We start from the raw sequence: 16,347 nt of genomic DNA, 5'->3' as shown, positions 1-16,347 counted from the left end.
AGTTGACAAAATCAAGTAACTACGAATCATGGAGATGCTTCCAAAGCGAGCAGCTGCTGACCCAGAGGGAAAACAGCACATTTTGAAAGCTTAGGTCCCTGAGGCTTGAGAGGTAAAAATGAAAAGGGAATAAAGTTGAGGTGATAGGAAAGCCAAAACTGATACTGTCCTCAAGCCAGACTGATACCCAGATAAGATTGCAGCAAAGTGGAGCTAGAGAAAGATTCTTGCTGACTCAAAGAAAGAAAGACACAATGAGTGGAATTAATTTTTATTTCTGAATTATACATAGAGGCTATACGTATATATATATATATACATACACACACATACATACATATATATATATATATATAGCGTTGTTACATATTTTTATATTATGAATCCACACTATTTAGGGAGAATTTTATTTATCTATTTACCAAAACAAAGTCTAATAGATACTTTATTCTGAGCAGTCCAATACATGGTAGAAAATCCTTTAAATATATAAAAGATTAATTTGTGCACATCTAATTGTTTCTAAGGGAGCAAACTACTGAGGCATTGTGATATATGAGCGTTACGAACATAGTACCACAACTGAACACTTAAAATGAATTCTTAATAACACAAAGGCTTGCGTAGTGCCTTCCTCACGCGCCTCGGAGTACATCTTAGAAGAGAACCCCATAAAAGAGTGTATGGCTTCAACAGGAACTTTAGAGCTTTCTTTCACACCCAGCTATTGCTCTTAAATACACTTTCCCACTCCTTGATAGTATCTTCTGTGCAGATTTCTGTTCTTTCTCTTAATCAAGGAACTATGTAAAGAGCAGTTGCCACTTTGGGAAAACAATACTTTTGCCACAATGACCCCTTGGTTCCCTTAACTACAAATCTACAGGAAAAGTGCAAAACAGTTCCCAGAAGTCAGGAGCACAGCAAGAATGCTCAGAATGCAGGAGCTGGATAGCTAATGATGTGAATGTTTACCTCTGTCTACCTATCTGCTTAGGGATTATTTTTGCAGGATTCTTCTAGGATTCTATTTACTTGGATTGAGTTTACACAATGGCTTTTCTCTAGCACGTGCAATTAAATTAATCTTTTTAAGATAACAAAATAGCAGATGCCTAACTATCAGCTCATTGAACAGCCCAAACAAAATCATCTACTGGAAAAAGTTCTCGTAATTTCCATGTAGGAAGATGAAGTTTCAGACAGAATACCACCTGAGTAGTCTTCCATGGACAGACTGGACAAGCTCAAAGAGAACGCGAATGGTGAGACTGTTGTCGTGTCTGAGTGACTAGAACAAGAGCCGTCCACCAACAGCTCTATATCCTCAGGCTGGCACCACTAAGCTGAACACTGGATTCTTCATTACTTCTTGTGGCCTAGGAGACCACATAACTCATCTTCCAAAATGGGACACAACTGAGTGAAAGGGAGCGCTGTTAATAATTATGCCAGGGCAACAGTGGGAAATGGGTGAATGACACTGTACTTCTGGCGACACTAAGTTCTGGGAGAGGCATCATTTGCGCTTCCAAAGGTGGAGCTGGGCTGTGAGAGAGGGCGTGCTCTAGGGTTTTCTATCAGACAAGCCAGATATCACGAGGGAGGAGACCAAAAAGAACAATTGAACAGGATACCAAGTTGAAAGGGACCAAGAGGGGAACATAGGTAGCTATGGCTTATGGAGGAAAGAGCTGACCTGTATGTCTGTGAGCATGTCTGGAAGGTGGGTGGGAGACGGACATGAAGCAAACGAGGTCAGTGAAATTCAGTCACGTGTGCAAAGACATCTACTTCAAAGCATTTCAAGGCTAATGATACCCAGGGCTCAAAGCGTTCCGGACAGCTCTCCTGGATGTCATTACCACCCTGAGAGTATGGTGGAACCCTGTTCTCCACGACATTTTTATTTTTGCTATCTTATTCGTAATAGGTGATACTGGAAACTAGGACTGGTGGCCAGTGCAAGGTCAGCACCTCAGCAACACCTGTAAACAGTCAAAGAGGAGCTTCTAAGAAGGCCCCGCTTTGGGGCCTGAGCCCCAAAACACAGCCTGAGCCATGCATTTGTGGCTAGGACTCCTTGTCTTTCCCAGCAGGCCATGCAGTTGACTGATGGTGGATGTCAACATTTTCTTTTTTATGAATAAATTAGTTTGCAGCCTTACTTGTCCATTCCGTTAGAGAAACTAATATCCACACACAAACAGGGGCGGGGGAGGATGGACATATTAGAGTAGGGCTCAGCAAACTTTTTCTGTAAAGATAGGCAATGTTTTAGGCTTTCTGGGCCGCGTGGTTTGTCTCAGCTACTCAGCCCTGCAGTCATAGTGCAAAAGCAACCAGGGAAAGTTTGTAAAGAAATCTGCGTTTCAATAAAACACAATATAACTTTATTTGTGGAAACTGAAATTTGAATAATTTCCATGTGTCATGGAGTATTTTCAAACATTTTTTTTCAACTCAAAGTGTGGAAACTATTCTTAACTTGCAGGCCACAGGAAAACAGGTGGTATGCTAGATTTGGCTATAGTTTGCCGATCCCACTGCTAGAGGCCCACAGATTCGAAATCACATTGGTATTTTAAAGGGATATGAAGATTATGAAGGAATATTTTGTAAATGATAATATATAATCATTTAATTTAAAACTGTGATCAGATGAGAATGTTTTAAAGCAGATTCCTTTTTATAATACATGTGAGAGAGCCATTCAGATAACTGAATGTTACCCAATAATGAATTTCTAAGTGCGCCACCTTACACTTGAGTCCTTAGCCTGTAAAGCATAACATCTTGCCCTAAGTTTACGGCCTGAAGCATAGACAGCTATCAAAAATGCAAACATTGATCCTCAAGTTTCTCAAGGTGGAGGTCTTCGACATTCATTGGAAAAACAATTTTTTAAAAGACCAATTCACTGAAAACATGATGCCCAATTTGATAGTTAAAATAAAGCTGATGTGAATTACAAAGCCTGACTTCCCTTTGAGAAGTTAGACGATTCACGTGGACAAGGACCAAGTGGGCACTCACTTGATGTTGGTTTCACGCACGTGTCTGGTTTACTGGTTTACGACTGTGTTAAGCAAGCTTAGAATTTTAAAGGTGGAGTTACATGGGGACATCTCTCCCAGGGAGAGTTGAGCCCTGTGTACTTTAAACCTAAAACGATCACCAAGGAGAAATCCAGCTAATCTATGGAAACAAATCCACTCCCAATTAACAGTGGATTGAAGGTATCTCATTGGTGTGTACCAGTCTAAGAGACGAAATACCACTGCACCAAGGGTTAACAAAATATTGAAAGGGAGGGGACTACTTTCCTGCTAAGTTTCAACTAAAATCTTTGAGGCACATAATTGGCAAAATAGGAAAATACACACAATTTCATAAAACATGTTAAGAGCAAACAAATTCTCTTACTGTTTTTCCCCTTAGAAATTTAGATTGGCACCAGGTAGTGCAAAGCGGAAAAAAGGACCATCAGCTCTGTCTCTTCCAGGTAGACATGTTTCAACAGAACCACGAAGCAGAAAAGCATCCTATTCTTCCAGCCACGGCCACCTATGACTTTTCTTTCAGCTTCAGGTCAATACTTTGAAAAAAAGGGAAGAAAAAAGATGAGAAACATGAGAAACTGTAAGAAACATTTAGTAATGACTTGGGGTGGCATGTGTTTGTCTTTTTCCCCAAAGGACTCACTGAAAATAAATCATGCAAGTTTCTTACACCAGGAAAATCTGCTGAAACACAATCCTCCCCTAGTCGCCAAGGCTTTCTCTAAAATATGGAATCGGTTATTTTTACACAACTGTTTCTGGAAGCATTTTACGCCTTTCAAAATGATCTAGGGAAACAAAAGACTCTTGTACAGGCTCATTCGTAAACTAGATCAAGATAAGGAACATGATTGCATTTTGGAAATGAGATCTACCTAGTTTTAGTAAATGACCTTTCCTCGTGGGGCAAATAAATGATCTGCCTGAAATAAGCAACATCTGACAAGTGCTGAATAGTAAGAAAGTGGTAAACAACAATACAGCAATGGCAAAAACAAAACAAAACAAAAACGCAAAACCCCCCCAATATTTTCCAGAGCCAAAGGATTTGCCTGAAAGGGTTTAGCCTACTTTAAGGAGATGGATTCTTATAACCTAAGATAAGCTTGTTTTTAAGAATATCTAGTGGGTTCCCAAATATCTAGGGAATAAGTCTAAAATGTCCTGGGGCCACTTGGGTCTCTCTTCCGTCTCTTAGCAAACATGTCACAACTTCCTGGCACCTCCAGAGAAGAAGAGAACTACAGCCAGTGAACCCTCAGAGTAAGAATTTCAGCCATGAAAAAAAGAAAAACATTTTGTTTGAAAAGGGCAATTTGGGAAGTGCCTGCGATTTTGCTCAGATCTGCCCTCCGGAGCCAGACGTCTGTGTGTTGCAAAGGTTACGGAGCTCTGCTGGTGGAATCTGCAGCCGCTGAGCAGTTCACTGTAGGAGCTTTGCAAATAAAGCCATTGGTAACCCACCCGGCCTGCCCTTCCAGTTTATAGTAGTAAAGTATCCTTCCTTTGAAATACCCTCAGCAATTCCACCACTTATGAGTTCTGGGGCCTTGGGCAAATTACCTACCTTCTCTATGTTTCCATTTCTGTACTGTAGCATAGAACAATCATCTCCCTCTCAGGCTTGCTAAGGATTAAGTCAAAAGTGCTTTCACTTGTATACAGTGAACACACAGTGAACGTTTATATTAGCAGTAGTAGTAGCAGTAGCTTGGTGTCTTTTTAAAACAGAGAAATCATCTTTCTGCTTAATTACTCTCCTTGTAATGATCTTGTCTCCTTTGGGAGTTTTCAGACCCAGCCATGCTGACTGTCAGGAGAGGCCAGGTCGTCATGGATATTAATCTCTTTTTTATGCCCTCAAGGATCTGACTTGTTTTCTTATCTGCAGTTTTACCACAGAGAGGTCTTTTCTTTTTTGTCCTCTCTGACCTCTAGATCTTTTTCTAATATGCTTTTACAAAACAGGTCCTTCTTGATCTTGTTCTTGCTTCTAAAATGTGCTTCCCAGCTGCAGTTATTTCCAAAAGTCTGTATTAAGTTTGATCTGATGACTGCGATTTTATTCTTTCTCATTCTTTCAACATGGCGTTGGCTCCGTTTCTCTCACAGACCAAGAGAATATTTATTAAACCAAACTTTGGGGCACATTGTCTGAAAAGTGTGAATGTGGGTCAGAATATTTGAAATCATCTCGAAGAGGGTAAAGCACACCATCTCTTCATTTCTCCGTGTAGGCCCCTCATAAAAATCTGAAAAAACATTTATGCTAGGATGTCTATCTCAAAAGCCTTCACTTTTCATACTGACTTTTTGGTAAAACTTCTAGGGTTTAATTCACCCCTTCAGCTTTTGAGAAACAAAAAGACTGTAACATATTTATGCAGTTTACGGAAGAAGCAAGAGATAGTCAAAAGGTGGATGATTTTTAAATAAATACAGGAAACCACACTGAAGATTAATTTTTTTTTTAATTTTTTTTTTTTTTAAAGATTGGCACCTGAGCTAACAACTGTTGCCAATCTTTTTTTTTTTTTTTCTGCTTTATCTTCCCAACCTCCCGTACATAGTTATATATCTTAGTTGCAGGTCCTTCTTAGTTGTGGGATATGGGACACCACCTCAACGTGGCCTGACGAGCGGTGCCATGTCCGCGCCCAGGATCCGAACCCTGGGCCGCCGCAGTAGAGCGCGTGAACTTAACCACTCGGCCACGGAGCTGGCCCCTGAAGATTAATTTTTGAGACAAGTTATCTTGTGGAACCAATGAAACTACTGACAACGCTGCTAACTCAGGTCTCCCCACACAGAACCACATCCCCCGGATCATAGATGCTTCTTGTGTATGTAAAAATATAAAAAGCATGTTGCAAGTTTTAGGACATGAATGAATGAATAAAATCCACATCTAAAAGTGAAGGAGACAAGTTCCCAGGGCTTCTGTTAAAAATAGTATGCTTTCGGAAAAAGATTTAGTTTTAATCAGAATTGAAATATGAAAGTATTCCTCACTTTTGAGCAAAGGGGCTTAGCTTTCTAAAACCAACTTTGCAGTGAGACATAGCAACCTTCTGGTAATTTTACTATATGCCATTTTGACATCCAACACATATTAAGTGAGGCTCCTTACAAAGCATCTGACGATACTGTTTAACGATGAATAAAAACTCTTGTTTTAGGTAGGAAGATGGGGGAGGTGGGAATAATCTTCCTTTCTCTCTCTTTGAGGAAAATGACAGGCCACTGTCGTACTAGCACACATTTCATTTTATTCTTGGCCTGACTGAGCTCCTCGGAAAAGCCTTAGCCCATTTTGCAGTCTCTCTATCCAATACCAGAAGGTATAAAATGCTTCCACACAAAAACCAGAAGGTAAACGAAGCCCCCTATTCTAATTCTAAAGAAAGCCAGAAATCCAGGGCTGGAAGTCAGCAGAAAAAATTCTTGGTCAATCTTGCCCCTCATCCCAGATCTCATGCTCTGCTCTGTGCTCCTGACGTGGGTTTAGGGCTTAGGAAAGAGGACCGAAGAAAAGGGAAGCATGGGGAAGAATATGTTCTCAGAAAGGGGAAGTAACTGTAAATTTGTAGCTCCCTCCCTCCCCTACGCCCAGCCCTGGAATGAACCCAGACAAGAAGCAGAGTTTCACACCCTCCCCAATCCAGACAGCCCGATATACAAATGAGGAGCGAAACAGACAAGGCAGAGCAAGGAGTGGGTAAGCCCCGAGATGTAGCAGCAGTGGGCCAATGAGTGACATTCTGTCCACGCAGCTCGTTAACTGCGGGCCCAGGACTCTGCTCTAGGGGGCGCTGTTTTGTTGAAGGAGGGAAGATTTGCAAAATGAATTAAGGTGGACTGAGGGACTCTCATATTTTTGCTTTGTGTGGCAATCTGCTCAGAGCAATTGTTGTCTTCATCTCAAAGACGTGGACTTTTCAGAAAAGTACCTGCATGATTTCAAAGATTCCTAACAGCTTTCTGTTCTTTATGTACTCGTCAGTTGGGCCTTTCTCTCTGGAGTTTTGAACATGAACTTACGTAAACTCTAAGGTCACCATGACAACTGCAGAGCTATAGCAGTGTGATCTTCCAACTTCCCCTTGGACCTCGAGGGAAAGGAGGTCCGAAGGGAACGGAACATGACAGTTCAATCCAATCTTTGCCCCACTTCTGGATTCCTGGGAAGAAGGACAACGTTAAATTCTCTGCAACGCAGACGAGATTAGGAGCCCCTAACTCGATGGCCAGGTTCTCTCTGAGAGCATATTGGTGACCACACTTTATTCTCTGAAGCTGACTTGGCCGATAAGTAACTCTTTTCTCTCAGGCAACTAATTTTGTCCTCTAGTCTTTGGTTAGATCGGAGTTTGTGCATCCATTCCAGCATTAAGACCTCCTCCCTCTGCTTTCAAAACCACTTCGCTCTAGACCTACCCTACAGAGGTTCAAATCCCAGTGCCGGGCCATTTTTACAATTGTAAATGTTTGAAGTAGTCAGATCATCTCTCTGTGCTGATCTTCCCTTATCTGTAAAAGGTACCTCACAAACTTATTCCAAGGATAAAAATCAGATAGTGTGTGTAAAGCTTTTCCCACTGAACCTGGCATGTGGTAAGAATTCAATACGTGTTCGATTTCTGTTTCTCACAGGATGGGCCTAGATGGACTAGATCATTCCTAAAATCCCATCCAGACTCACGTGCCTCTTGGGATTTCAACAAGAATATTTTTTTCTCTCATCTACCAAAATATTAAGGTCAAATGGAAGTCCCAGCTTTTACTAATTAAAATAGATGATGTAATTCAGAAAGCAGAATAGCATTCCTCCTGCCCAAATGTTCTCACATCTGGCTCTCCTATTCGCTTTCTCCTCGTTTTGGGATTGGGAAAGTAGAATGTCAAGTAAAGACTTAGGTTGTCCTTAAGAAATTTAATGGTGGTCATGAATGAGACAGTGTTTTAAGCTGGCACATTGCTCTTTGAGTTTCTGATTTCAGGAATAGAGAACATGAAAGCCGAACATCTAAACAGAGTTTACCCAATCCTCAACATATTTTTTTCTTTCAGAGCCCAGCCATACAAGTAACCACGTAGTCGTTATTGATGGTAAATTCTTACTCCTTCTCCATAGAAGACATTTCTGGATCATTGTAAAGGCAGCTAGTTCTGAGTGCAAGGAAAAAAACAGGAAGCAGTGAACATTTTCTCCACTGTTAGCAGTTAGTAAGCAAGACAGATTTGAGCATTTCAAACTGTTTACTGTGGCCCCATTGCTAATGCTGAGCAAATCCACGCCTGAACAGATGAGATTAAGCCATGATTCTTTTACTATCAGTTTTGAAACATAACAATTGCCCATGATCTAGAAACATAAAAGGAAGATTGAAAACTTCAAATGCCTCCAGTGGTGTCTTCTTTCCTTGTCATTTTTTCCTAACTTTTCAATCTAACTTATTCAGGGAATATAATATCGCAAGTTTTTACTTGTAACTCAAATCATATATTTTATACACAAAGGACAGTCCCTCTCAAGCACCTAATTTTATTTACATGTGAACACAGTTAACTTTCTCTCTTCAGAAGAATGAGTATTTTCCAAGACACCAAAACGAAAAATGCCAGTGTCAACTTTCCTTGTTGTTGTGATTGTTATTACAGAAAAATAACGAGACACTTACGACCCTACAGCTGAGCTGCGTTCAGGTAACACAAATGAACCCCAACATTAACCTAAACTAAATGTGTTCAAAAAGAAAAATGTACCCATATAAAATAATGAAATAAAAGTGGTGTTATGGTGTATGAATGTGTTTACGCTTTCCGTGTAATATGAGCTGCTTTTGATAATCCATGTTGCGGGGATTCCTCTGTTGGCAAATTTCAGATTTGCTTTATATTAATTTCTGATTAATACTTAGTATATTTCAACTTTTACTTTTTCCCCTCTGGTAAATATTTCACTGACACACAAACAGCAAAGGGAGTCTACGATCCTTTTTACATGCGAGAGTTCCCTTTGTGACGTGAATAATTTCACAAGCTTGTGTATCTGTTTGCACATAAGAGGTTCAGTTATTAACGTTTGGCATTTTGCTGAGCAGAGGGCTTTTTTGCCCTCTCTCCCCACCCTTCTTGCTGGTGGTCTGGTATTTTAATGGAGGATAATTGGCAACTCTAGTGAACAAGGACAGTCAGGCAAGTGTTGACAGTGTGCTAGAAAAACCTAGCTAAGCTGGAATGCAATCAACACAGGGCAATCTTCCAAACTTTTTCTGCTTTTTAACTTTGCATAATCCTTCCAAAGAAAACAACAATTTGCAGCCCATTTAATACTGTCACTCCAAAGGTCACAGATGGGTTTTTCACCATCTTCAAAACAGGAATGGCTCTCTAGACACAATTTATCCTTCAAAAGTTTTTTTTTTCTTTTCTGTATAGATGTAAAGTTGTAATGAAAAAATAAGGCAGGCTGAGAAAATCACCTGAAAGTCAATCAGAGGTGGTGGTGGTGGTGTGTGTATGTGGGGAGAGATGTTCAAAAACACTAATGGGAATAAAGCAAAACAGGAGACAGGAAGGTTTTGTTCCCTGGCAACGTGTATGTTTGCCTTTGGTCAGAACCAGCCTCCAGCTTTCTTTTTTTTTTTTGAGGAAGATTAGCCCTGAGCTAACTACTGCTAATCTTCCCCTTTGTGCTGAGGAAGACTCACCCTGAGTGAACATCCGTGCCCATCTTCCTCTAGTTTATACGTGGGACGCCTACCACAGCATGGCTTTTGCCAAGCGGTGCCACGTCTGCACCTGGGATTCGAACTGGCAAACCTGGGGCCGCCGAGAAGCTGAATGTGTGAACTTAACCGCTGCGCCATCAGGCCAGCCCCCTCCAGCTTTCTCATATAGGTCATGTGGAAAGTCAGGGAGCACCTTGTAACTGAAAGAACCTGGGTTATCTCGCTTCTAGAATCTAACCATAGATCTGCAGGGATCATATTTTCTGAACCAAAATCATCATATACAGTCTGTACGAGGATTTGGGGGCCAGCTCAGGGGCTGAAGGGTAGTTGAGAAGATGTAGTTAGTGTGCTAAAATGGGAGGATTTGGAGGCATTTCAATCATCTGTGGGGTCAACGTAGTAAAACTCTTTCTCCCTACACGTTTTCAAATGTGCAGATGTATTTCAATTCCTCGTACACGTAACGTCCCCATTGAAAGGAGTAGGATCAGTTGGAGGAGAATTCAGATAGGTGGCTTCCTCATTGAATCCAGAGCAAGGGCATAGACTCCTAAGACAAATCAAATTATTTTTATTCAGCCATTTACTTAAGGTGGTGATACTCCAATCATGGCCCTGAGATAGATGGGCAGCATCGGCATCACCGGGAACTTGTTAGAAATACAGATTCTCAGGCTTCCTGCATCAGAACCTTGGACGGGGGAGGTCCAGGATACTGTCTTTTAACAAGGGCTCCAGGTGATTCTGATGCACAGTAAAGTTTGAGAACCACTGTTCCACAGCAATGATCTCAATCTTATGCACATTCATCAATTTATGCAGCAGAAATCTACTGAGCAACTACTATGTACTAGGCATGAGCTTAGTGCCTCCTGTAGAGAGGAGATCAAGACTTCTCAGGACCACCTGAGACCATTTAGTTATGGGGGGTGTGCATGTCTTGGGGCGGGGTAGGGAAGAGAACAAAATGAAGGATTTGAGAGAAAATAAAAAAAGCTACACAACTAAACCAAAAACGATAACTGTTTCACCACAGTAGCTAAGCAGGAAGAGTAGAAATATGGAGGGAAAAAAAGTCTACTGAAGGAGACAAAATTTTATGGTAATAACGAAAAAACATGGCAATATGACTTTATCATGGGTTTGGCTGGAAAATGATTGATGTTCCCTCCCCCCATCTTTTGGCTTGAAAACAGTTCCTTGGTTTCATAAATATGTTATCATCCTAAAAAAAAGAATCTGGAAGAGAAACCCACTGCTGTTTCTCTCTCTGGGGAATCTTGTGACACAGGCAATTTGAGTACAGAGAAATGCTAAAGGGGGACGTTATGCCAACATTCAGTTCCTTGATTCCTAATATCTTTCTCACTTCCACGACTTCTTGTTTGTAACAGTTGAATTAGAGACTAAGAAAATTCCGTTAGAGTAAAAATTTATATAATTTTGAGTATTCTTAGTCTAACTGGGTGTCAGTTATTTGAAAGAAAACTAGAGGATAGGAATATTGTAACAGTAAATTACACTAAAGCTAAACTTTCTAAAGCAAAGCTCTTTCCTTAAATTTTTAACCCCAAAGATCCACACTATAGGCAAATAATTCTATAGACTGCATACAATAAAAATGCGCCATAGGGAAAAAATATCTAAATGGATTGTTTTCATCGGGAATTGGTATTTACATCTATGCAAAAAAAAATTTCACTAATTTAGATCTTATTTATTCAGAATTTGTAGGTCTTTGGACATTGTCCAGGCTTTCTGCTTTTGTGCTATCTATTAAAATGGAAACTGGTTATAAAAATTCACAGTGTAAGCAATATTTGAAATGGAGAACAGCTCAATACAGCAAACATTCCAGATAGCACTTGTCTACATTTAACATATAATGTCAGAAAAAATTATTTATAACTTGGAAATAAGAAAAGGAAATTACAGGATGTTCTTTCAAAGCAGTGCTGAGTTGAATTTCCATGGATGGGCTATTTTGCAACTCTGTAGGGACAGAGGTTAGATTGTAGATTTTGTACATTTTTATTGAGCAGAGATGCAAATCATTTCTGTCCAGTTTAAAAGAAAACCCTGAGGTTAAATTTATCACCCTGTTGGACATTAATCAGTTTTGCATCTAAACCAACAATCTTTTTTTTTTTTGAGGAAGATTAGCCCTGAGCTAACTGCTGCCAATCCTCCTCTTTTTTTGCTGAGGAAGACTGGCCCTGAGCTAACATCCGTGCCCATCTTCCTCTACTTTATATGTGGGATGCCTACCACAGCATGGCTTGCCAAGTGGTGCCATGTCTTTACCTGGGATCCGAACCAGCGAACCCTGGGCCACTGAAGCGGAATGTGCGCACTTAACCGCTGCGCCAGCGGGCCGGCCCCAAAACCCACAATCTTATCCTAGCATTCCTTTACAAATTGCCTATAGGTATGTAACTTCTCAAATGCTCTTTGAACAGGTTTTAATATCTTACCCGTTCCTTCATTAAATAATTAGTTGAATAAAATCATTGGCATGTATTCATTTTATATTTACATTAAAGCTACGATTTTACCTTTTTGAAAATTATATTTTAACAATAGTGAGCAATGGTTTTTTTTCTGTTCATTCAAATAGCTCAGAAGGTGTTAGTTAAGCAATATTTCCAAGTCACTAAATAAGCTGTTTAAAAATATATTTGGAAAGTCATGAAATTGGTTCTACAAAAATATTCCAAATTTCGACTTGCCATCATTTCTCTCCATTAGTATGAATTAGTAAGGTTTTGTTGCTTCAATATATCTAACGATCATCTGGATGTCATATTATATATGGCAGTGCCTGTGATGCGTTCTTTTGCCTAAAACTGCATGTACATTAAAAAAAAAATTAAGCAACAGTAATAAATGTATTCCTCGAGATAACCAAGATCATGGGGGAAAGTAGATTATAGTAGCATAACAGATTATAGTAGATTATAGTAGCATAATAGATTATAGTAGCATAACATAACATAATGAAATTGCGTCTATCATTGGGACAAGGCAAACTTTTAAAGGGCAGCATTATTTATCGGAATGCAAGAATAAAACACGAGGCATGCAGGTTCTCCCAATTCATTCCTGAAATGCAAGCCAACATCACGCCAGCGGCTGAATGAAAACCAAGTCTTACTTAGCTGCTTCGGATGCTTCCCTCAGTTCTTCATCCAGTCTGCATGAGCAAAAATTATCGGCGTAGAAAAGAAACAAAAAAGAAGCGAGCAGAGCGTGAGTCATCCAGCAAAGCAGCGCCAAACGTAAGTGGAGTGTATGTGCTTTTAAAACGGTCCTCTGGAGCACCGACGCATTCCTACCACTAAATATTGTGTCGTTTCCCCCCCCATTCAGTGTTTATGGATGTTTACTTTGCAAATTCCTTCATAAAGGTAGATACAAAAGTTGCAAAGAAATCAGAAACATGCCTGCTGAAGAAAGCTGAAAACATCCACATCAGTCTGTTGAGTACTGTTAGCTTGCAGCCTGGGCCAAGTCAGGGCTGTATCTGGTGTAGCAGGTTACAGGTGCAAATTAGGTTGACCTCAACAGCTTTACACACAAGACAAAGACCAGAAATGGTACACTCAAGGGACTAGTACAATGACCTCTCACTGGGTAGCATGTTGAGGTCACCCACGAGTAAGACACTGGTGGACACACACACAGGTGCCAGCGTGAACTGTGACATCAGGAGACTTTACCTCACACTCCTCTTATAAGATCTCTCTTCATCGTACCTTGCGAGATAAAAAACGAATGCAGTGAGGAACACGAGCAAACAGATGGAAAAAATGGCAGGTAAATGTTTTAAAGAACCGTCAAAACATGAGAGAAAAAGCCTACCCAAGTTAGAATCAAAATGCCTTTTGGGAGAAATCTTATTTTCGTTAAGTATAATCAGTGATTTCGAATTTATAATAATCCATAGCCAATCCTCATTATTTGCGGATTCTGTGTTTGCGAATTCGCCTACTTGCCAACTTTTCTTTGTAACCTCCAAATCAATGTCTGTGGCACTTTCATGGCCACTTGCAGATGTTTGTAGAGTGGCAGAAAATTTGAGTCACCTGACATGCATGTCCCCAGCTGAGGTTAAACAAGGCGAGGCCCTGCTTTCTGGTTTCAGCTCCCATACTGTGAGCAAGGGTCCTTTTCACGTTCTATTTATTGCCACGTTTTTTGCATTTTTTGCGCTTTTCGTTGGTGATTTCACCACTCAAAATAGGCCCTGAGCAGAGAGCTGAAGAGCAGCCCTAAGCACAAGAAGGCCAGGATGTGCCTTAGAGAGAATATACGTGTGTTAGACAAGCTCTGTTTCAGCATAAGTTATAGTGCTGTTGGCTGTGAGTTCAATGTTAATGAATCAACAATTTATATCAACTAAGGTGTCTTTAAACAGAAACACACATAAAACAAGCTTACATATTAATCTGTTGATGAAAATGTTGTGACCAGAGGCTTGCAGAAACCTAACACTGTATTACCCCTGGGAGCAATGGTTCAGTATTCTCTATTCGTTGTTCTAGAACATCAAATAAGAAGAATGATTATAAATCTGACTCCAGATTGGACAAGGTTTTCTTTCATTTAAGCCCTTTGGTGACAGGCTCCATCCCAGCTGACAACTGGTCTTGAGATTGGCTGAGATCAGACCCTCTGAATGTTATTTGAGAATAGGAAGAAGCTACAGTGTGTACCAATTTGAAAATAGCATAATATGAAAATGAGGCAACGAGGGCCAGTAACAGAAATGACAGAAAGGACACTCAGAGGAGATGGATTACAAAAGATGGGAGAAAACATGGACACATGAGGAGGACATGCACGGTTGTAAATTTCTTCCTCCAGAAGAAAATCCCTCTAAACGGAATCCTTCCTTTTAAAGAAACTTTTCCCAAATGGAGCCCTTGAAAACTGATGTGTAGATGAATGAAAAGTGCCCAGGCATTTTTAACTTCTCAATTAAACTTTGCCATATGATAGTGAGTCTCTAAAAACAACATGATTATGATAGATAACGTTCTGGATCACCAGCTCTGTGCCAGGAGGCTTCCTGATAGCTTTATGCATGCTGTTCTCAATCAATCCTCCGGACCACTCCAGGAAGTGCTCCTTACTTTCCCATTTTATGGATGCTGAAGCTGAGACTCAGAGTGATAATAGGTTGCCTGAAGTCTCAGAGATATCAAGAGGCAGGCAGGAAGATGCAAATCTAATACTAAGCCTTCAAAGCCCATTCTCTTCTCTTCTTCACTCTATTGCCTCCAACTGCCAAACCGTGGAAGCATTACCCTATTTACCGAGAAAGTGGCCAATGCTTATGTGCACTTGAGGAGAGAATGTGTTTGTCATCTTTTGTAAAGAGAGATGGCATCATAGGAGGTGAGTGCTCAAGTCATTTCTTTATTTAAAGAGGAGTGGATTTTGGAGGTGGGGTGCACCCTTTTGAGGCAGCAGGCCCCAGCTGTGAGGTGTGCTGGTTGTGGGAACTCTATGAAGCTAACAAGGATTAAAACCAGTGTTAGGATCCTATGAACACTCTGCTTTGTTCAGCTGAACCGACTGGCAGTTCTAAGCTGTCAGTGTCCTGTGTTCATGCCTGATATTGGCACGTAGGAACACTGAATGCATCTACTCCTGAGCTTTGAATTTAGATGGATACTTTAAGAGAGGTAAAGGAAACTACTCGAAAAGGACAGTGGACTTTTGGTGCCCGGTTGATCTGAATTCAAATTGTAGTATCATCTCTTCCTTGCTCCTACTTATACTTTGTGTAACTTCTCTTTACTAAGTTATCTTCTCTTATCTGTAGATGAGGGTTTACTGTGGGGATTAAATAAGTGATATTAACAGAGCACTTCCATGCCTAGTAACAGCATAGACACACACTAACTGAGAGTCCTCGCCCTCCCGTTTCTGTGCCTTTTTCTTTTAAGTGAAGGGACCTTTTTTGAAAGCCCAAATTGGGAGGTCCATTTTGCTATCCATCTTATGAAGGAAGGTGGGGTGTTCTTGCCTGTTTTCTTTGAGCTGATGGTTACGTTCCTCTCAATTCTAAGCAAATAGAAAACCAGTCAATCAGACACAGTGGAGGAAAAACATGATCTACAGGAAACTATGGTTCTTTGCAACAATGAACCAAATAGGAGGGTTCATTCTCCAGAATCCATATCATATCCAGTATCCAGTGTCTCCAGTATGAAGTCTCAGCTCCAAGCGGTTGTTTAGTTAACTTTTACTCTTATTATTTTTGCTGCATAATCCTGTGACCTTCATTATCCATGCTTTCTCTGTACAGGCTGCTGCTGCATCACCCTGTCCTGAGTAAGGAAATCCTCCTAACCACGCCACCCACCTCTCTGCCTTATCTTTCACCGGAAGCAAACCATGAAGACAAAGGATTTAGAAAAAAAACAGAGAAAAGGTAATTTTTTTTCTCTTTGTAGGGTCATGCAGATAAATTACTTTTATAAGGCAATAAAGAAATCCAAGCTATGCTCAGACCTACTGTATCTGTGTGGGTGGGAGAC

At 40.5% G+C, this 16,347-nt stretch overlaps 1 protein-coding gene across 4 annotated transcripts in view; it reads right to left on the bottom strand.

Annotated features, from left to right (window-relative positions):
• Positions 1–301: 301 nt before the first annotated feature.
• PRUNE2 (prune homolog 2 with BCH domain) overlaps positions 302–16,347 on the bottom strand; it is a 242,365-nt gene continuing 226,319 nt past the window's right edge. For 2 of the 4 annotated variants that reach the window (XM_046664559.1, XM_046664562.1), the window contains 2 exons: positions 13,519–13,554; positions 12,328–12,992 (listed from right to left, as the gene is read on the bottom strand). In XM_046664559.1, the coding sequence (XP_046520515.1) occupies positions 12,950–12,992; positions 13,519–13,554 (79 nt within the window). In that variant the 3' untranslated portion in view covers positions 12,328–12,949. Of the gene's footprint in view, positions 3,599–12,327; positions 12,993–13,518; positions 13,555–16,347 lie in introns of those variants that run through there. The other 2 variants (XM_046664560.1, XM_046664561.1) reach the window with 2 other exon arrangements.

The sequence above is a fragment of the Equus quagga genome, chromosome 6, assembly GCF_021613505.1.
Source record: "Equus quagga isolate Etosha38 chromosome 6, UCLA_HA_Equagga_1.0, whole genome shotgun sequence".
NCBI lineage: Eukaryota > Metazoa > Chordata > Mammalia > Perissodactyla > Equidae > Equus > Equus quagga.
Note: the sequence above shows the minus strand (reverse complement) of the source record. Positions and strands in the feature narration are given on the sequence as shown.